The 22,255-nt window shown below is 47.3% G+C and overlaps 1 protein-coding gene across 1 annotated transcript in view; it reads left to right on the top strand.

Moving 5' to 3' along the window:
• Positions 1-22,255, top strand: part of ITGA9 (integrin, alpha 9) — a 369,261-nt gene that overhangs the window by 283,963 nt on the left and 63,043 nt on the right. The window contains exons 21-23 of the mRNA XM_010835514.1: positions 5,847-5,936; positions 8,236-8,344; positions 14,998-15,105. Coding sequence (XP_010833816.1) covers positions 5,847-5,936; positions 8,236-8,344; positions 14,998-15,105 — 307 coding nt within the window. The remainder of the gene's footprint in view (positions 1-5,846; positions 5,937-8,235; positions 8,345-14,997; positions 15,106-22,255) is intronic.

Raw genomic sequence — 22,255 nt, 5'->3', positions numbered from 1 at the left:
GCCAGACACTGGTGAGCAGACCACAAAACCAGTGGCTACAAGTCAACCAGGCCAAGGCAGTCACGCAGCCACAGGTTAGCATGCAGCCGGGCCTGGAGGCCCACAGGATCTGGGGTGCAGAGCAAGGCAATGGACTGAGCTTTGTGAAACTCAGGCTCCTCCCCCAACCACACGGTCATCTCTGAAATGAAGGTGCGCAACCCGGGCCTTCCTCCAAGGAGGACAGCACCCTCGAGCACCGAGAAGGAGCTCCTGGTCCCACATTCTGACTTAAGAGAGAAGGTCATCTCCCAGACTCTGTACACGAGCCCCGTCATGCAGGATAACAGGCACCAGCTCAGCTGGGCATCTGACCCCCATACGCCGTGCCTGGTTATTAAGCAAGGAGTCCAGCTCTGGACCACTCCTCTCAACCCTGTGCGTGTCCATCAAGTTTAAAGCACCAAGTGGGAGCTGAAAAGGGAGTAGGGATGAGTGAGAGAGAGTCTTCCATCTCAAACCACGTCAAGAAGGGGTTGGTCCAGAGATGGAAGCAGATGCAGAACAGCCCAGGGCAGGCAGAACCCCTCATTCTACAAAACCTTCGAGTACTTACTCCAACTAGCCACTGTGTCAGACAAGGGGAGATACAGCAGGGACCAAAGTTGGTAAAAATCCCTGCTCTTGGGGAGCAGTGTGCTGGCTGCAGGGGTTGGATCATGAACAAATGAACATAAATTTCAGAGGGAGACGGCAGCATTATGATTCATCCATCGAGTACGGTGCACTCGTTGGCAAGCGTAAAGCAACTTCATTTTCATCCCTACTCTCTTTAAGCCCACTTGGCAAGGGTTGTTCATTTCTGGTTCTCGGAGACAGTCTAGGACAGTCCCATGGGTTCACAGCTCACTCTTGGTTAATAGTCCTATAGTCACTTCAAGCCTCAAAATAATTCATTAATCCATAATCAAAGTGTCTTGTCCCATGAAGTAATCAAAACTTGATTGCAACTTAAGGCTTCCTCCCCTCCCCAAGGCAAGGCTGGAGGAGGGTAGCCTTTCTGTGGGTTGTCTAGCTTTCCTCCAGTGGTGCTTCTGCTGGCCCTCCTGCTTTTCCTGAGAGCCCTCCAGGCTCACAGCCGGGGTTGTGAGAGGTCAAAGGGAAACAAGAAAGGTTTTACTAAACAGGCAGTGCTGTGAGCAGTCAGTCTGGGTGTCTTGAGTTGACTCTTCTCCTTTGGAGACCCTCCCCTTGTCCACCCCCCAACTGGGGATGCTCACCTGTGCTTCCCTCCTCATTACATCCTCCAACCTCAGCCTCTAGGCAGCTGGAGATGCCTTCAGCTCCTGCTGCCAAGACTGTACCCAGGGCCAGGACCAAAGGTGACCTCACACTGACTCTCACATTCAGATCCCACTCAGGAGTCTCACCCCTGACAGTCCCTGGAAAGGCAGGCGATCTTGTGGGGTCAGGAGAGGAGAGCCAGCAGCCCCTTCCCCTTATGTTTCTGGGGCCTGCGTCTGACTGTCCTGAAGAGGGTCCCTAAAACTTGACTTAAAAGGCAGTCACCCTCCTGACTATGGACCGTTTTCTCCAAAATCTGTCTCTAAGAATCCTCCTCTCCCAACTCCGTTACATCCGTGATGTTACAGCTTGGATTTTTGCCACCAGACGTAGTAAATCTTGAGTTAGTGCTTTCCTCTGAATTTTGGCATCTATTGTACCTCAGCCAAAACTTGAACTTTAACATGCTGTCATACTCACCCCAGCATGAGTGGTTCTTGAATTTTCACTAAAACATCAATTACCCAAAGATTAGACTAATATTCTTCCCAAGTGCTGAATCTTTCAACGTCACCTGCAGTTCTATCTTGCCTCTTTCTATTAATGGCTTTGCCCCCAAAGCCTGAAGTCTCTGTGCGTTTGGGAAGCTTAGGTCAGGCCCCAACAAATACTGTATAAGGCAACAGCAGACAGCAAAGGCACTGGTAGGGCTTTGTTTTTTCGCTGGAGGCCTTGCTAGTCTCAATGTTATTTAAAACTCACAGAATTAAGGTTAATTTTCCCTTTGGAACAACTGTGAAGCATACATTTTCAGAGCCCCTCAATCTCCCACCACACTAGCATATTTTTGCTTTTAATGCCACTTTCCCAATTTTGGGAGGCGGGGGGGCATTTTCTTTAATATTTTAGAGAATGTTCTTTCATCTAAAAATGAGAGCACAGCACATCACAGTGGTTGTTTGACCCTCCTTACCGTGTATTGTCATACCCAGCATTCACTCCAGAGGTGATGACTTTCTGGCCTTTAGTTCAGCACTAGTGGGACAAACGCTGATTATATTCTATATATTGTAATAGGCTATGCAAAGCAGATGGAAATGAGAACCAAAGTGGATGTTAAAATACACCCCAGCAATCACCCAAATCCTACACAACTTTCCAGTGCAGTTCGTCAGGGTATTACTGCCACAGGAGTAGTATAGCATTTCTAATTACAATTGGCTGGGCTTGCAAGCTTTGAAATTATGCAAGACACGATCATTTTTTATTCACACTATTTTCACGGTCACGTCGTTCATGGTTGTGATCTAACAGAGATACACGCAAAGCACAAAGGAGGTAGACTTTGTTCCCATTGCTAGAATCCAGAAGGGCTTCACTGGGGTGGAGGCATTTGAACAGAGGACTCTGTTTTCAGGCTGAAGAAGCCCAAGTGAGGATGTGCATGGCACAGCCTGCTCTGTCACACCCATGTGGCGGGTGGGCACTGGACTGTGGTGGAGATTCCTGACCGTCTTAGAGGAAGGGCGGAGAATATACATGGGCACTAAAAGGAAGGTGGCGCTGAAAGAGGAGATTGGGCTGGGCCGCACAGGGCCCGGGAAGTCTCAACTGCTTTCCTCCAGCAGTGGGGAGAAAATGATAGTTTTGGAGGAAGGGAGTGATACAGTGCAACAGCTTGCCCAGAGTGAGAGAGTGCAAGATGGATTTAGTAAAGGGGAGCAGATGCCTGTTCAAACCTGAAAATTGTCATTTTCCTGCTGTTTCTGGGATCCACAGAAACCTCTCCCATCAATGTGCTGTCTGGGTCTCTCAACAGCTCAGGCAGCTGATATTCCTGAGAAGGAACATTTGGGCAGGAAATATGACATGAAAGAGACTTTCCTTGTCAAAAAGAGGAAACTCCAGCTACCTCCCAGTCCCACTCAGGGTTAATCTATGGTATCAAAGGAGGGACGCAACAACACCAGGGTGAAAATTTCATCTCCTGTTCCCATGTCCATAGACCAGTGGTGCTCTAATCCTAGGTGCCCACTGGGATCACCTGGGAGCCTCCCTACAGGGATCCTCATCTAATTTGTCTGGGATGAGATCTGGGCATTGAATTTTTTTTAAGTCTCATCAAGTGATTACTCTGTGTAGTCCCTAACTCTGTACTGGGCACAGTTTCACTCAACACACATTTATTAAGCACCTGTTATTTACAGATGCAGTACTGGGCACGTAAGAAAACCCTTATAATTTACAAATTCAAGAACATCCTTTTATGTACATTAATATTTCTATATAGCATTACTGAACACCTAGCCAAGCTAGTATTGGTAGCTTAAGTAATTAAATAATCAGAATCTTCTAATTATTTGAATTGCAGTTGTTAAAGAAACTATATTGCCTATTAAACCTGCAGCTGAATGTCTCAGGCACCAATTACACTCCAGACTTTGGTGAAAATCTGATCTTACTGTCCCAGAGGGCAGCCACAGCACCGGACTCCCTGCTGTGACAGAACAATCCTTAAAGCTCCTTATCTTGAAAGCCACAGTTAAAATACCAATCATCGTTTTCTTCCCATCACCACTCTTTGAAGCTCTCTTGCCTACTTGTGGATTTAGGAGGACAGAAAGTTGAGACTAAACAGTTTCTCAAGAGCTTCTGTCTGGCAGCCTGGCTCTGCAGACTTTGGGAAGCATCCTAAGTCACGAGCTTGCAGAATAACTGGGGGCCTTTTGATGTTAAGCCTCTTTATCTCAACTTTGCAACCTCACTCAGTCTGGAGCGGTCCCCCGATGACAGATGAGACTGTTGGGCCAGAGCTGCCAGCAGCCACAGGTGGCTGGACAAATGGCAGGGCACAGGGTGGCGCTTCCATCAGGAACTGATTGCTCAGACTTGGCAGGACACTGGGTCGGGGCAGGGAGCAGGCCCAGGTGTTGCCATCCCCCCACCCATTCAGGAGTTGCCTCTGGTCCTTCCTGTGCAGAGATTGCACAGCGTTTATTGTGCCCCTGGGAAAGGAAGGGCAGGGAAGTGGGGCTGCATGGGCACCTGATCCTGCTGCTTCTGCAAACCGTGATGGATGTCACCTCATCTGCGGAAGACAGAAGAGAAGTCAGGGGTCAGAGTCACAGAGCACCATTGTTTCAGAACAATAGGAGAGAGGAGGAGAGGGGCTGTGAGTCTGTTGAAAAACGGTTACATTCAGCACTTGCTGGTGGGGAGAGGAACTCTGCACAAGTTTGGGGGATGATGTGGTGGGAAGTGGTCCGGATGAGCTGTGTCCAAACTTCAGCAGCAGGTCCTGCCTTCCACCCCTGGAAGGTGAACTTAGCTTTCAGCTGGGACCCCGTGTTCATTCCGTGAGGTGGAACCAAGTGTAGGTGCCAGGTTCAGCACTGTGTTCCCAATAGCCGTGCTTTTTTCCAAGGCGATTGCTTTTCTGCAATAATAATCACAGTTCATATTTGAAATCTCATAAAGCTATGAAGGGAAACTGGGCCTTCTCTCTTGTCCTCTTCTCCCCTCGCCCAAACCCCCAAATCTGGCATCAGGAAAAGGCATCACAGTGGAAAAGCAGTTGCTGTGGGTCCTTGGGGCAAATTACCTAATCTGTCTGAGCTGCTCCTTACCTGTCAGCAGTGGGTGAGCCCCTCTCTCTGGGGTTACTCTGAATACCCAGCTCCGTCATGGCTGGGGGTGTGCCTGGCACATGGTAGCCCTCAACACCATCACCCACCTTGTGGTCACCTTTCCAGAATGACCCTGCAAGCCTCCCCCTTCTGTTTTTCCTCACCCCGAGGAGGAGGCCTGTATGTGAACCTGTTTGAGCCAGAAGTCCTATAGCAGGAGCTCCTGTGGTATTCATCGAGATGGTGCTACCCAGGGCCTCTCTCCTGGGCTTGGTTGTCCGTGGATGATGGATGATGCCATTAGATGGGAAATAGCTGCTAAATGCAAGCAAACGTCTTCCCAGCTGCAGTGCCCTAACCTCGGTTGTCCATTATTCATGGAATAAGCCCTGCAGAAGCAGCACACGCTGTTGGTGCCCACCCATAACCTCTCAGAGCTCGCCTCTACCACACACACACTGGACAGTTCCCATTCCCAGCACCTGTCCTTCTGCCTGAGGCTTTCTCTGGCCAGACCTCACTCACCGTGCACATAGGTCACATGCCAGGGAATTAATCCCCCACCCCCACCCCCCAGCAGGTCTCAGGAGTCATTGATCAGCTCCCATGGCCTCAGCTGGAAGATGAGGGTGGGTACTCCACACTGCCTCCTGGAGTTCCCTGGTCAGATAGAGCCCGGCTGACCTGGATCACATGCCCTGCTTGTCTGCCTGCCTTCCTGTCTACCCCCTGCTGTCTCCTGGGGTCACCTTCCCTGTACACTACTTGCCCTCACATCTTTATGGGGTGGGGAACACAACTGAAACCATAGAGTGCGCACGGTGATGCCATACAGGGACCAAAAACAGAGTTGAGGGTAAAAAGGTACGGAACAGAGAGCTGTCCCTCTTTGGGAGGGGAGAGGCCCATCGCGGGCAGGCTGTGCTGACTGGCATCCCGTCCTCTCTCCCTGCACAGCGGCAACGTGGAGCGCTCAGAGTCCCTTCACAACAACGTCCTCACACTGACGGTGCCGCTGATGCACGAGGTGGACACGTCCATCACGGGGTGAGTAGCCAGGACACAGTGCTGCCTGGGGCGGAACCCTGTGCTTCTCTGGAGTTTGCTTGTATGGCCAGGAGCCGGTGGCCCTGCCACTTCCACTTCTGCCTGGCTTGGAAATGCAAGATGAAGCTTTAGCTACAGTGACTCACTCCCTCCTCCCTCCCTGTTTTCTCCTCTTTCCCAGCTGCCCACACACTTGGTAGATTATACAAGAAGTGTGATGACAGGTGTAAGCCGCAATTCCTTCGAACATTCTGTACACCTTTACGTGCATCTCTTCCCAGCGCCCACCGCTCCGGAGTGCCACAAGGTAGCAGGCAGCTCCATTCTTGGGATTAAAATCTCAGCCAAAGGCTGCTGGGCCAGAGGTTACAGCCAATGCGTCCCAGGGAAGGTGGGCCTGCTTTCTGAGTAGCCTCTAGTCAGCTTTGGTTTTGCATGTTTCCCATCCTCCTGCAGAGCAGGTGGGCAGGGCCAGTCGCAGTGGGCACACTGTCTGGCTGAAGTCCACAACGGCTCAATGCCTCTGGCGTTGTTGGAAATCAGGGCTGCAGGCAGCAGGGACCCAAAACAAGCCTGGGTGGTTTTCAGCCAAAACACAGGCCTGGAAAAATGAGAAGTCAGTTCCTGTTTCCGGCTTCAGAAACAGAGCACGATAGAGGAAAAAGGATTTGCACAATTAGTTTAGATCAAATGAGGACCTGTTGAACCTTTGCCCCACAGGCAAGCTGAACTTTCTAGAGGTTCAAAGTCTCTCATTTTTCAGTATTCAAGTGCTCCTGGGTCCTGGCCTTAGCCGCAAGTAGAAAAATTAATACGCTGCAGAAGGAGCCATGCCTGCAAAGCTCCCAGCTCTGCTGGGTGTCAGGAATGAGTCTCCGGTGGGCGTTCCTGCCTCTTGGCGTTTTTCATCACGTTCTTTAGACATGAGGCTTTGGCGGAATATATTTGCAAACCAACACAGATTTGCCTCTGTTCATGGCTCTGTTTTTAACCATGTAGTTTATTTACTTTCTCCTCAGACGCACAGTGAGAACGTCCATGGACCAAGCCCTGTCCTAGGGAATGAAAGAGAAAACAGGGCTCTCTTGATCCTGTTGTCAGACCCTGGAGGCCTCCTTGTGAGGTGTTAACAGCCCCCAACGAAGCCCTCAGTTAAACAAATGAGTCAACCTCTGATCTTTCCAGGAACATAAAACAGCACTCATTTAAATGAACCCACTCTTGACCTGGGTGGCAGCTCACTACATTTATAAACTAATTTCTACACTTAAGCTGAAAATAGGTTAATTGCTATCTATTTAGACTTGGTACCAAAAATCTTACAATATTGTGTTTAGGCAAGCGAGCGACTTCTAGAATCTCATCTAGAATCCATTATTTTTCTGGGAATTTAAATGAGCCTGGGGTTTATTGACACAGACAAAGTTGAAAACATCACTACACACTGAGCTGGAATTCTTCATCACGTCTTACACAGCCATTTGAAATCTAAAGAAAAAGGCTATTAGTGTAAGGACTCAATTTTTAATACCTAATTTCTAGTAATTTTGGTAGCCTGAAAATCTTTATTTTTTTAATTTGTTACAGAGTGGGGCTTAGAATGCCAAACATATAATTCACTTATATTGTCATAATCTTTTTCAATTCACAAAATGTTTTTCAAATGACAAAATAAAACGTGTAATTTTATAATCCTAGGACTGCCCTTGTGGCTCAGACGCTAAAGCGTCTGCCTACAATGCAGGAGACCCGGGTTCAATCCCTGGGTCAGGAAGGTCCTCTGGAGAAGGAAATGGCAATCCACTCCAGTACTCTTGCCTGGAAAATCCCATGGATGGAGGAGCATGGTAGGCTACAGTCCATGGGTTCGCAGAGTCGGACACGACTGAGTCGGACACGACTGAGCGACTTCACTGATTTTATAATCCAGTTTAAAAACTGAAATCAAAGCTACCATGGTCTTTCTTCTCATTTTAGAAGTATAATCCTAGTACATTGTATACATAACTTACTGATTTGACCTAAGATGACCAGACATTACTGGGAATGTCTGCTTAAAAAGTACAGGTCTGGCTGTGTCCATTTACAAGAGAGAGAAAGAGCAGTTCCAGAAGCGAAGCATTTGGTGGGGGACCCTGAGGGGAGCCAGGTTCTAGATCCAATAGAGACAGATGTCTGAGCTCTATATTCAATAGAGACAGATGTTTGAGCTCTAGATTCAATAGAGACAAATGTTTGAGCTCCTAGGATAGCGGTGACCCTGCATTGGGATGACAGATTTCATGCTTTCCTCTTTCAGAATCATGTCTCCAACCTCCTTTGTGTACGGCGAGTCTGTGGACGCATCCAACTTCATTCAACTGGATGACCTGGAGTGTCATTTCCAACCCCTCAACGTCACCCTTCAGGTACCCACCCATGGAGACCTTCTCTATCACTGGGTACCAAGGGACGGGCCCATGGGATGTGCCTTCTATGAAAAGCAACCAAAGGGCCAGGCTTTTTCTAAGAGAAACTCTTCCCAGCCTGAGTGTGTATGTGTTTTCTGTAACCACACACAGAAACAATCCCTTTGCTGCCTGGTACTCTGCTGTGTAGCCCCCTCTGCTTTTCAGTATTTGGAGGGAAAAAGGCATGATGAATGCCAGCCTTCCCCAGCAGACCTTTGGACCCAGCATGCATCCCCACCCAGATGGTCCACAGAGGACCCCTTCTGGTTCTCCATCATTCTTCACATTGTGGGCAGGGCAGCCTCGAGGATTTGTCGTGTCCTCTTAATCCTGGGGGCTTCCCCGGTGGCTCAGTGGTAAAGAATCCACCTGTGATGCAGAAGATGCAGGAGACATGAGTTCAATCCCTGGGTCAGGAAGATCCCCTGGAGGAGGGCATGACAACCCACTCCAGTCCTCTTGCCTGGAGAATCCCGTGGACAGAGGAGCCTGGTGGGCTGCAGTCCATGTGGTCGCAGAGTCGGACATGACTTAAGTGACTGAGCACACACGCACGCTTAATCCTGGGTTTCTCCTTGCTGACCTAGCTAGGTACCCACACCTCCCACAAAGGAACAGCCTTTCAAAGTGGGGTTTTACAAGAGCACAGCAATGTGAGTGAAGGGAACTTCCCTGGGGGAAACACGCTGCTCCCCAAAGAGCAGGGCTGGCTCTCCTTATCATATAAGCACTGTGTCCAGCAGGTATACTCGGTATGGACTGTGGACACTGAAGGACATTGTCCTTTTCTAAACCAAGGGTGGAAAAACTTCTTCTGCAAAGGGCCAGAGGGTAACTATTTAGGCTGTGTAGGCCATCCAGTCTCCACAGCAGCTATACAACTAGGCTCCTGTAGCGCAGAAGTAGCCAGGAACCATGCACAGGACAAAACTGTGGCTGTGGACACTGACATTTGAGTTTCATTCATTTTCACGTGATATAAAATTGCTTCCCTGGTAGCTCAGGTGGCAAAGAATCTGCCTGCAATGCAGGAAGCCCTGGTTCGATTCCTGGGTCAGGAACATCCCCTGGAGAAGGGATAGGCTATCCACTCCAGTATTCTTGGGCTTCTCTGGTGGCACAGACAGTAAAGAATCCACCTGCAATGTGGGAAACCTGGGTTCAATCCCTGAGTTGGGAAGATCCTCTGGAGGAGGGCATGGCAACCCACTCCAGTATTATTGGGCTTTCTTGGTTGCTCAGATGGTAAAGAATCTGTCTACAATGCAGGAGACCTGGGTTTGATCCCTGGTTCAGGAAGATCTCCTGAAGGAGGGCAGGGCATTCTTGCTTGGAGAATCCCCTGGACAGAGGAGCCTGGTGGGCTACAGTCCATGGGGTCGTGAAGAGTCGGACATGACTGAGCAACAAAGCACAGCACAGCACACATCATTTTCACATATTATGACATATTCATCTTCTGTTTTTTCCCCAAACATTTAAAAGTATAAAACCATCTTAGCTCACAGGATATACAAAAGCAGGTGGTGGACCAGGTCTGGCGTGCGAGCCATCATTTGCTGATTCCTTCTCTGAAAACAGACCCCAAGGCCAGCACTGTTCAACAGGAGGGTCTTTGAACATAAAACTGGGGGGACAGAGCATCGTCCAGACATTCTCCTTAATTGACAAATGTGGGAAATGTAGGCCCAAGAGGAGAGGACATGCTGCAGGGTGGAGAGCTGGGAGCTGCTGGGCTGGGGCCAAGATTAGGTGGGTGTTACCTGGGACACCCCTGTGTAGCTCAGCAGGTGCTAGGAGCTGGGGGTGAAGTGATGGAGCCAGTGTACTGTAATCCACATCCCACGTCTTTCTAGCTCTAGCTCCAGCTCCCAGAGCTTGCTCCTGCCTTCCCTCCATCCTTTCCTATGGAGAAGATGGTTTCTCGGTCTGGCATCCACTGCTATGGCCAAATAATTATTATTTTCTTTCCCTGTGGCCTCTCCTAGGTGGACCAAGGGGATGACAAATAATGACAGGGTGAGGGTCCAGAGAAAGACAGTAACATATTTGCGGTCTCTTGCAAACAATGGTCTCCCTCTCGCCAAAGCTTTCTCCCAGGCAGGAGACCTCCAAAGTCATGATGGATAACACACATCCCAGCTCAGAGAGGAGGCACCTCCCAGCCAGCTAAGCCCCTGCTGTCACACCCTATGCTTGATTTACAGGGGAAAAGAGAAAGATGGGGTCACTCTTGCTTTCAAGACCTTTAGAGTGATTGCTGGGAATAGGACCTCTGTGGTTTTGAATTCCTTCTCACAGTTAGTTTCTTTTTCTCCATTGCTTTTTGCAGTTGGACAGAAAACAGATAAAGGCCAGATGAAGTTATTTCATTTTACTTATTCGTGTGTGCTCAGTCATGTCCAACTCTTCGTGACCCTATTGATTGGAATGTGGTGACCCTATGGACTGGAACCCCCTCGGCTCCTCTGTCCATGGGATTTTCCAGGCAAGAATACTGGAGTAGGTTGCCATTTTCTCCACCAGGGTATCTTCCCAACCCGCGGATTGAATCCCCATCTCCTGTGTCTCCTACACTGCAGGTACAATCTTTACCACTTGAGCCATCAGGGAAGCCACTTTAGTTTCAATTGCTTACCTATAGTTTTGCAGGTGTCTTACAATAAAAGATACGTCAGGTAAATTATTTAGACGGGTTCAAATGACACACATCATGTAATGAAGAGGGTATTTGCAGAAATTAATACAATGTTGTAAATAACTATACTTCAATAAAATAAAATTTTTATTATTTTTTATTAGAGTATAGTTGCTTTACAATGTTGTATTAGTTTTTACTGTGCAACAGTGTGAATCAGCTATACACATACATACATCCCCTCTCTTTTGGATTTCCTTCGCATTTAGGTCACCAAAGAGCATTCAGTAGAGTTCCCTGTGCCATACAGTTGGTTCTTATTAGCTGTCTTTTTTATGCTAGTATCAGTAGCGTATATATGTCCATCCCAATCTCCCAGTTCCTCCCAACCCCCCCGAACCACCCCCCCTTTCCCCCCTTGGTATCCATACATTTTTTCTCTGTGTCTGTGTCTCTACTTCTGCTTTGCAAATAAGATCATCTATACCATTTTTCTAGATCCCATATATATATGTGCTTTAATATATGATATTTGTTTTTGTTTCTGACTTACTTCATTCTGTATGACAGTCTCTAGGTCCATCCACGTCTCTACAAATAGTGTTGATAGGAGAAGGCAAAAAAGAACAGAAGTTATATGAAAAGATATTTTAAAAATATACAAAATGTTCTCTTCTTCCTATTTAAAAAAAAGAAATCTGAGAGCCTGTGGTTACATCATGTTTCTCTGAAGGCACTTTTACAGGGAGCTTGAAGTTTCGTATTCAGACAAAGAGCTTTCTTCTGACCTGACATAGGATACAGGCTAGGGAATCAGGGCCCTGGGAGTGAGTGACTGGCATGACCCTAAGATTCCCCTCCTGATTATCAGTTGCCTGAGGAAGTACATAGCATTCTGTTCAGGATTAAGGAAATTGGCTGAGTCTGAAAGATGGATAGTGTGTGTTACTGATGGAAAGGAAATCTTGGGTTAGCAAAGCTGACAGTTTCCTTACAATTCTCTGACAGCTTGTTTTCTGGTATAATTGTCATGATTCTGACCATCCTGCAGGAAAGCCACTGACCAGCTTAATGGTGATAGTCATCCAAAAACAGGTGGAGATAGTAGAGGAGAATAGGGTCAGGAAAATGAATAGAAAGTGTTAGTCGTTCAGTTTTGTCCAACTCTTTGCTACCCCATGGACTGTAGTCTCTTTCTGTGGAATTCTCCAGGCAGGAATACTGGAGTGGGTTGCCATTCCCTTCTCCAGGGGATCGTCCCAACCCAGAGATGAAAGCCAGTTCTCCTTCACTGCAGGCAGATTCTTTACTGTCTGAACCATCAGAGAAGCGTTATTCTGGCAACATCTCTCCTGAAAAAAGGCACGAGACTTTCCATACAAAGAGATTTTTTTTCTGGGTCTTTTCAAAGCTAATATTCAACAAGCTATGTCATTGTTTAAAGATTGTTCTGCAAGTGCTGATGGGAGAAAGGCAGAGACACTGGTCTTAGAATTGGTTTCAAAGTTTCATCAGAGTTTTTTTCTTCACAGACGTAAAAATTTATTGACCATCAATAGTTGTTTTTTTTTTAAATCAAATCAATAATTTCCCTCATTTGAAAAATGATGATGAAAAATAATGCAGATGTTACACGGGAATGTTTGCAGAGAGTCAAACGTTAAGACATTTGTTAAAAATATGGTAATACAAGCTCTCCATCTGTCCGGTTCTGGTGGATGAACTAATGCAAAACAAAATCAACTTCTTTTTCCTCACTCATGCTTTAATTGTGATTTCCCAGACAGGTCAATAGGTTTTCCTTTCAATGCTGTGCTCTCACATTTCACTTCAAATTAACGATTTCCATTGTGGTTGGATAGTCCTTCCTTTTCTTGTGCCTTAGGGTTGTTGTTATGGGTGAATTGTGTTCTTTTTGAATCAAGAGTTGGCAGCAACTACTCATCCACTCGATGATTTTTTGTGTCTGTTCTCTGAAGCAAAACCCACTATTGCAAAAAAAAAAAAAAAAAAAAAACAAAGACAAGTTTTCTAGGGAAGAGCTGGCTGGAGCTAGACCCTTGTATATTCTGCCAAGTGTGAAGATCTGCTAACTTGTCCAACCCATCGCCGGGCTCTGCCCTGCTGACCTCAGCTTCAGAGATGCCCTGAATCCTCTCTCTAGTCCCCAGGCCACTCCTCTCTTTTGCCCCTACCCATCTTTTTAAAAATAAGCTAACATCTTTATCGAGTTACCACTTACATACCTTAGAGTTCACTTGTTTAAAGTGTACAATGCAATGACTTTCCCCACTGTGCAACTTTCTCCATAATCTAATTTTAGAACATTTTTTTCACCTGCAAAAAGAAACTCCATGCCTGTTAGCAGTCACTCCTTATATTAGTCTCCTATTGCTGCTATAACAAATTACTACAGACTTTGTGCCAAGTTTATTTTATCTTACAATTTTGGAGGACAGAAGTCTGCAAGGGTTTCACTGGTCTATAAAAGCAAGGTGTCAGCAGGGCTGTGTTCCTTTCTGGGGAAGAATCTGTTTCTTTCTTCTGTGGTGATTCTCCTCCTTTTGGAAGCTGCTGCATTCTTTGGCTCATGGCCCCCTTCATCTTCAAAGCCAGCAGTGACTGGTTGCATCTTTTTGACAGTACATTTCCCTGTTTCTGACTCTGTCTCCCACTTCCCTATATAAGGACCCTTGTCATTACATTGCACCCACCTGGATAATCCAAGATCATCTCTTGATTTTAAAGTCAGCTTCTTAGCAACCTGAAATCCCCCTGGCCATGTAATATAACATACAGTTTCCACGGATTAGGACAGGGACATCTTTGAGAAGCCATTCTTCCTCCTGCCACACTCCTCATTCCTCCTACGCCCTGGCCCTAGCAGCCACTAATCTACTGTCTGTCTTTATACATGTGCCCATCTTTTTTACTCTCCTTCATCTTCCACTTCTTCCTTGAGTTTCATGTCAGTCTCTGCTCCATCTCCTTTCTCTCATGGGTCTTTTAGTGGCTGCCATCTTTTCTCTCACTTCTCAAGAGATGATGGGCTGCTGGAGACAAAAAAAATGGGGAGGACTGTGTGGGGGATGAGAGGGGTAAAGATTGTAGGACCAAATGCTGCGACAGAAAAGATGTGCACAGATGTCATCCAACAGTATTCGTAAGTGGTAAGATGAAAGTTACGGAGAAACCAAATCAGCTAGATAGTGTAGTAAAAAAGAGCCCTTTCTGTAAGTGAGATCATTTGGCTTGGGGATAACCCACTCTGTCTTTGAGAGTCTCAGTTACCTCCAACTATAAAAGGAACGGAGTTGGACCAGATCAGTGGTTCTCAAAGTATGTTTTCTGGGCCAGCAACATCAGCATCTCCTGAGAACTTTAGAAAGGCAAGACTTCCCTGGCCGTCCAGTGGTTAGGACTCTGAGCTTCTAACTGCCAGGGGCCCGGGTTTGATCCCTGATTGGGGAACTAAGATCCCACACGCCATGTGGCATGGCCAAAATAAAAAAGATATTCAAACCCTTCAGCCCCCACCCCACCCTAACCAGAAACTCTGGGTGTGACCTTACTCCAGTCTAGGTTTTAAGAAAACCATTTGATTATTCTGATATGTGTTAAAAGTTTGAGAACTACTAATCTAGATTATTTCTAAACTCCCACCCGTGTAACAGTCTATGAGTAAATTTCCAGGTCAAAATAAGTATAATTGTTAGCAGCAGAAGATAAGAAAATGCTAACGGGGGAAATAAGGTAACTTGAAAGTTTGTGGGTTTTTAATGCACATTAGAAAGATTTCTATGTCATTGAAATTTCCCGTCATTTGATATTTCATTTCAAGTCATGACCTTCTAGATCCTAAACCCTAGTATCTCTGTGTATCATTTCAAAGGATTTTAGAATATATAATGTAGACATGAAATGAAGATCTCTATTTCTATTAAACCATGCCGTGTGTGTCTCACACCCACAGGTCTATAACACTGGGCCAAGCACCCTTCCTGGGTCATCTGTCAGCATGTCCTTCCCCAATCGACTGTCACCTGGTGGAGCAGAGATGTTTCATGTGCAGGAGATGGTGGTGAGTTCTCATTTGTTTTCACGCTTGCTTTGAGACTTGAGCCAGCCCATTCACGTTTTGTGTTCAACCCAAGAGCCCAGAAAGGTCAACTCATTCTAACCTATGGAAACATACCTGGAAAAGCTGGGAAACCTGCAAGTTCTGAACTTCTACATTGAGACAGATTGGTTCATACCATGAGAAGACCTGTTTGGGGATGGCCAAGGGCTGTTTATGAACCTGACTTCTGGGATGGACTTTACCGGCTCCTGGAACCTCCACACTTGTTTGCAGTCTTGTATGTATCTGAATGTGTGTTTCTAAGGGGAAGATTCACCAGCACTCATAAAGATTCTCGTAGGGCCACTGATGCCTGGAGGGTGAAGGATTCATGCATAAGACATAAGTGTAGGTGGAAACTCAAGTTCATATGCAGAATATGCAATTCTGCTTGATCCTAAGTCAACTGTAGATGATTTTTGTCTCAACAATGATCATTCCTCCCACTTCCTTGGTTTCTAGGACATCACATTTCACTTGGTGTCTCCCTTCTCACTGGCTTTCTCCTCATCTTCCCCGTTCCTACAGGGCCCAAGGGCCTTTTTTCCCTACACTCAGTCTCATAAATCTCCCCAAGACCCCTGGTTTTGTATTCAGTCTGTGCTGATGACACTAGTTGTTTTTCTCCAGCCCACGTATCTCCCATGAATCAGAGACTTTGATAGTTAGCTACCTTCAGGCCATCCCTACCTGGGTGCCTAACAGGAATCTGTCTTAACCAAACTGAACTCTCAATGGTACCCCTCCAAACCTGCTTCCCTTCATGACCTTCTGCATGTCACAAATGGCTGCTCAATCCTTCCAGTGGCGTGGGTCACCCTTAACCCCTTTTCCCACACTTCAGATCTGAGCCATCACCAAACCTGATGTTTCTACCTTCCCCCCAAATCACAATGTTACAATTTTTGACGACTCTACCATCAGCACCCTGGTCCAAGGCACTGTCATCTGTCACCTGGTTTATTGCAATGGCCTCTTCACTTAGGCCACTTCCCCTGGCCAGCCCCCCTGCTGTCTGTCTGTGCCCCAGCAGCAGAGCTGGGCTTCCAAAATGTAAGTCAGGTCACGTTACTCCTCTGCTCAAAACCCTCCGATAGCTCGCCTATGCTCCACAGTCTTCCAGCACCTCAGCCAGCTTCACATTCTGTCTCTTGCCCTCTCTGACCTCTCCCCTCTTCCTCCTCTCTCTTCCCCAGTCATCCTGCCTCCATGCTGGCCCTAGAGCATGGAAGACACTCTCCCACCTCCTGAATTTTGCATGGATCTTCTGCTACCCAGCATACCCTTCCCCAGAGAGTCACATGACCTCTGCCCTCACCTCCTTCTCGTACTTGCTCAAATATCACATCCTTGGAGAGGCCCTCCCTGACCAACCTGTGTCCCAGAACCTCTCACCCACCCTTCCACCATCACCCTCATCCCAGCTGGCACACCATATATTTCCATATTTGACCAGTTTATCTTCCTCCTGGCCCCTACAGTATAAGGACAGGACTTTTATCTGCTCGCTACTCTTATCTCTAGGGACTCCAATACACAATACTTAGAGTATAATATGTGTTCAGTAAATATTTGATATTTGTGGACTGAAAAAAGTTCATGCTATAAAACATCATTTACTCTTTCCACATGAATTCAGGAAAAGTTTCATGCTGATAAAAAATCACCTCAGTGCTCCTAAGAGTCTGGAGCGGCTGGACGAGAGGGTGACCCCTTGTGGGAAGGAGGGAGCATGATGCTCGGGAGAGTCACTGCACAGGGAGAGGGCATGTGGTCCACATTGAGGGCGTTGTTGAATCATTGCTCTTACATGGGAATGTGAGGGCCAGCTAGCCAGAAAGATGGATGGTCTCTCTGTGGACAGCTTGAAAGTGGAGCAGCAAGGCCCATGGCGTGTGACACACCTGAGCCCACAGGAGGCCCATGATGTGATAGAGATGGCAGTTCCCACATTGCTGTCCTCTTGGGTCACGTGGGCTGAAACCCTGGGCCACAGGAAATGCTGAATGCAGGATAGGTGCCCCTCCTGGCCTGCCTGCTCAGCCATCTCCACCCCTCACAGTTTTCCACTCCTGCTCCATGAAGTGCCTGTGCCTTGGAGCACCGCTGAAACAGTGGAAGAAGAGCCCCAGTGTCTTGCACCTACTGCAACCATGGTGTGAACTTAGCATGAGGTTCCCACTGCCCACGTGCTCCTGTCTGCTCCCTGACATGCTGTTTACCTCTCCAACCACTCCACCTTTCCCCATGTCTGGGGGATACTCTCCTCACAGAGCATTGCTGTGAGCTGTTCATATGAACATCAGTAAAGCTGTAGAGAACATTGCTCCCTCGTGGACGAAATTATTTATTGAAAGAAACAGGAAATGTAATTCACTGTGATTCTGAAAGTATCTCTGAACCAAGTACATACCCTTTTCTCTCTTTTTTTTTTTTTAAGAATTTTCCCTCTTTTAGAATTTGTGTATTTATTATTTTTGTCTGTACTGGGTCTTCATTGCTGCATGGGCTTTTCTTTAGTTGTGGTGAATGGAGGCCACTCTCTGATTGCAATGCGCAGGCTTCTCATTGTGGTGACTTCTCTTGTTGCAGAGCGTGGACTCTAGGGCACGGGCTTCAGTACCTGCGACTCCCAGGCTCTAGAGCTCAGGCTCAGTAGATGTGGCACTTGGGTTTAGTTGCTCTGTGGCATGTGGAATCTTCCTGGATCAGGGATTGAACCCTTATCTCCTGCATTGGCAGGCAGATTCTTTACCACTGAGCCACCAGGGAAGCCCCGTTTTTCTCTTTACTAATCATCTGACCAAACAAGAGCTACTCAAATTTGGAAGCATTTATAAATAGTTGGCTTGGCAGGAAGGCATGAGAAGTGGTTTTTCTGAAGATTTGCAGAACTGCCTGACTGATCATCCCGCTGAATGGGCTCTCAAAAACCCCAAGTCCTATGAGCTCCCTGCATTCCGTTCTCTGAGTTCTCAGAAGTAGATGCTTTCGATTTTCAAAACCGTACTGAGAATTTTCAGAAGTATGTAGCAGAATTCTCAAGGACAGCCAAGCCATTGGTTGGATACATCAGCCTGTGTTCAGAGGTGTTTGTGTGGTGTGGAAAATCAGGCTCGCCAGCAGATCTCACTAAGCAAGTAGTGAAGCACTGTGTTCGCGTGGCTAGTCATTACTGGAGACCAGTGTGATGATGAGAGTAGAAAATGTAAAAGCTGGTGCATGATGGATGCAGTGAAGAGGCAGGAGTCCCAAGTACTGTTTCAGAGGCCATTGGGCAGCACACTTTCTGCCGTAAAGCCTAAAGGGCCAAGAACAAGGGCATCCTGCAGCTCAGCCAGCTTCCCAGCCTTGGCCCTGCCCCTGCTCAGCAGAGCCCAGAATGGAGTAGGTGAGGTTCACACAGCTCATGACGCCCTCCACTCTGGCCCTGCAGGACTTTGGATAGAGCAGGCTTCTCATTCTGGGAATTTGGGTGGCTTGGTACAAGTCAGACTCACTCCTATTAGGAGAAACCAGTACTTGTTTCCTGTGTTCTCCAAGAAGTACCCCTAAGGCCTGGGGGCATTCCCTCCAGATCCCACCCTCAGCCACCAGCAGTCCCTAGCCTTGGACAGGCCCCTGGGCAGCCAGGAGCCAGTTACCTCTTCAGCCAACTGAAGCTCAGGGACAGACAGCTGGCATTGAGGGAGGGTGTATCTGCCGTCCCTCCCCACACTGCAGGGGACGCTCAGATTGTTTCTCTCCCTTCAGCAGCACGCTTGGTATCCATCTTCCTGCTGAGGGTGGGCATGCTGGCTGACCCCAAGGGCCTGGGCTATCACCCCACCTATGGCCCTGTCTGGGACACAGTTTCCTTTTTTCAAAATTTTATGTATTTATTTTATTTTTGGCTGTTCTGGGTCTTTGTTGCTGTGTGGACTTTTCTCTAGTTGTGGTGAGCAGGGCTACCCTTCCTTGTGGGGCCTGGGCTTCTCATTTCAGTGGCTTCTCTTGTGTGCAGAGCAGGGGCTCTCGGGCGCAGGGCTTCAGTATCTGTGGCTCCTGGGCTCTAGAGCATGGGCTCAGTAGTTGTGATGCTCAGGCTTAGTTGTTCCACGGCATATGGGATCTTCCTGGATCAGGGATCGAACCCTTGTCTCCTTCCTTGGTGGGTGGATTCTTTACCAGCCTGGGACACAGTTTTCTAACTATTGGTTCAGAATTCATTTGGAAGTGTCTGGGGTTTCTGGACAGAACAGAACTGCCTCTAGGTTTCACCATAGAGTCTTTTGTTCTCCCAAAGGATTCTTGAGGTCCAGATGGCTGTGAATGGAAAATGACTTTTGGAGAATGCTTGTGTGGGAAAGATTTGTATAAGGATCGCAGTGAAGTGGGACCCCTTCATACACCCACCCAAGCCGTGGTTCCTGATCTTCTTTTCTTGGAGCAATTGTCCTGAGCCCCTCCACCTTGCTTGCATTTTATTTAGAAACTGCCTTGGTGGTGGTCTGAGGAATGACTTGGCATTTCCACTGCCTCCCACCCACTGGGGTTGTGCCAAGTCCTGTGGGGATCCTGACTCCCCACACCACATAGCCAAAGCATAGGCAGGGCACTGTGACCATGGAGACCATCAGGAGTCCAAGTGGGAAGGACCATGAAAATAATAGAGTGAGAAAGGGGAAGAATGACGGTCCATCTGAACTAAAAATCATGGCAAGTGCTGAATCATTCCTGATGTATTCTGCAAACACTGGCAGAGAAAGCACCAATGATGTGCCAGGCTCTGATAAGAGGAATAAATCTCACAACACAGGTGGAAATTCAGTCTAGCAGAAGACAGATCTATGAAATACAATTGCAGCTCTCTGTACCAAATGCAGTCATGGAGGCATGGCCAGACCCAGGGATGTCCAGAGGTACAGAGCCCACCATGGAGAGGGGACAGAACGTGCGTCACAAAACAGGCTTTTGGAGCCAGGGCTTAGGGGATGTGTAGGTGCTCACCAGGAGAGCATGTGGGACAAGAACATTGCAGACAGAGGCAGTGTCAGCGTGTGAAGGAGTACAGTGGAGGTAGCACCCGGTTCTCCACGCTCTCTGCCCACCTCTTATGTGCATGTGTGCTAAGTCACTTCAGTCGTGTCCACCTCTTTGAAATGCTATGGACCACGGCCCACCAGGCTCCTCTGTCCATGGGATTCTCCAGGCAAGAGCAATGGAGTGGGTTGCTGTGCCCTCCTCCAGGGGATCTTCCTGACTCGGGGGTTGAACTTGAGTCTCTTATGGCTCCTGCATTGGTAGGCAGGCTCTTTACCACTAGTGCCACCTGGGAAGCCCACCCACCTCTTATACGTACACCCGAAGGTTACTGCTCTCTACGTCTTCTGTGGGGCATACAGCAGATGGCTGTCTTGGCAGTGTGACAGTGAGTACTAAACCCTGGCATTTCCTGTGACAGTTGGCGAGGTTCTAAGGTGCATCACTCCTTCTAGGATGCATTGTGTATATGTGCTCGTGTGCCCACCCCGGGCTGCTGCCGGGGGCAGTGGTTTCTGGGCCCGACTGCCCATGTGAGGCAAGCCATAGGCAGTCACTCCTGCAAGAAGGTTCCTGTGTAGACGGAGGATACAGCTGCTCTCACACAGCTAGATGGGACCTGGCCTGGAAAATGTAACAGCCTCTCCTTGTTGTGGGCCTCCTGCAAGGATGAGCCTTTTAGCAGAGCCCCTGAGTACAGGCCTAAGACAGGGCCAAGGTGGCACATGTGCCACAAGCTTTATGGCTCATGAAGGCAAGACCATTTGAACTTGAGTGGAATCCTGCTCCAAAGTTAAATTTATTCACGTGGCACGAAGGTTCAAGGGAAGGGATAGAAGGTTGTCTCAGGACTCAAACATCAAGTTGTTGAAGTTGAAAACCTGTCTATAAGCAACTTTATAACCCTGGAGGAGAAGGCTTTAGCATTTGGCTCTTAATATATAGGAAGAAAAATGTCATAAATGATGGCTTGCAGAGTGCAAAGGTGGAACTTTATTCCTTATTTATTTATTCCTTATCTTAGTAAATTATAACCACCCTTCCAATGCATGTACACCAGACAAGGCTGCCCATGATCTAATTTTTGCCAAAATGAGTCAGTTGATACCAGAACTTTAATTGTTTTGTGATGAGGATGTCCATATCCCTCTGAAGAAAAGATACACCTGATATATCACTGACCATACAGTAGCTTAAATTTAGAAATGGAGGACTGAATTGTTTTCCCCGAGGATGATCTGAGGAAAACATACCTGCTTAATGACAGTGGTGTGAGACCATCAAACCTATCACATTTAATCAAAGGCTGAAGAGTAAAAAAAATTTCTGAATAACTGATGAAAGATGAACTCAACTTACTGCTGTCCCGAGGCTTTAGTAGTATTTTTATGTGCTGTTAAATTTAATCTACACAGCAGCTCCATAAGGTAAGGTCATTATCCCAAGTTAAGAAACCAAGATTCAAAGATTTGCCCAACATTGCACAGCTAGTAAGTAACACAGCTGGATTTGTAGCCAGGTCTACCTGACTTCAAACCTCATGTGCTTCCCCCTATACTATTCTGTACCTCTCCTGGGAGTACTGCCCACTACCCAGTCACCACAGGCAGACTCAATCAACAGAAAAGACAGAAGATGAGCAGACCACCAAGAATCACCCACTTAATGAGCAGCAGACATGCAGATGACACCACCTTTATTGAAGAAAGCAAAGAAGAACTAAAGAGCCTCTTGTTAAAAGTAAAAGAGGAGAGTGAAAAAGTTGGCTTAAAACTTAACATTCAGAAAACTGAGATCATGGCATCCAGTCCCATCACTTCATGGCAAATAGATGGGGAAACAGTGGAAACAGTGAGAGACTTTATTTTGGGGGTCTCCAAAATCACTGTAGATGGTGACTGCAGCCATGAAATTAAAATATGCTTGCTCCTTAGAAGAAAAACTTTGACCAATCTAGACAGCATATTGAAAAGCAGAGACACTACTTTGCCAACAAAGGTCCGTTTAGTCAAAGCTATGGTTTTTCCAATAGTCATGTATGGATGTGAGAGTTGGACTATAAAGAAAGCTGAGCACTGAAGAGTTGATG

Source organism: Bison bison, unplaced genomic scaffold (assembly GCF_000754665.1).
Source record: "Bison bison bison isolate TAMUID 2011002044 unplaced genomic scaffold, Bison_UMD1.0 scf7180017864043, whole genome shotgun sequence".
NCBI classification, from domain to species: domain Eukaryota; kingdom Metazoa; phylum Chordata; class Mammalia; order Artiodactyla; family Bovidae; genus Bison; species Bison bison.
This window is presented reverse-complemented; position numbering and strand designations above follow the sequence as displayed.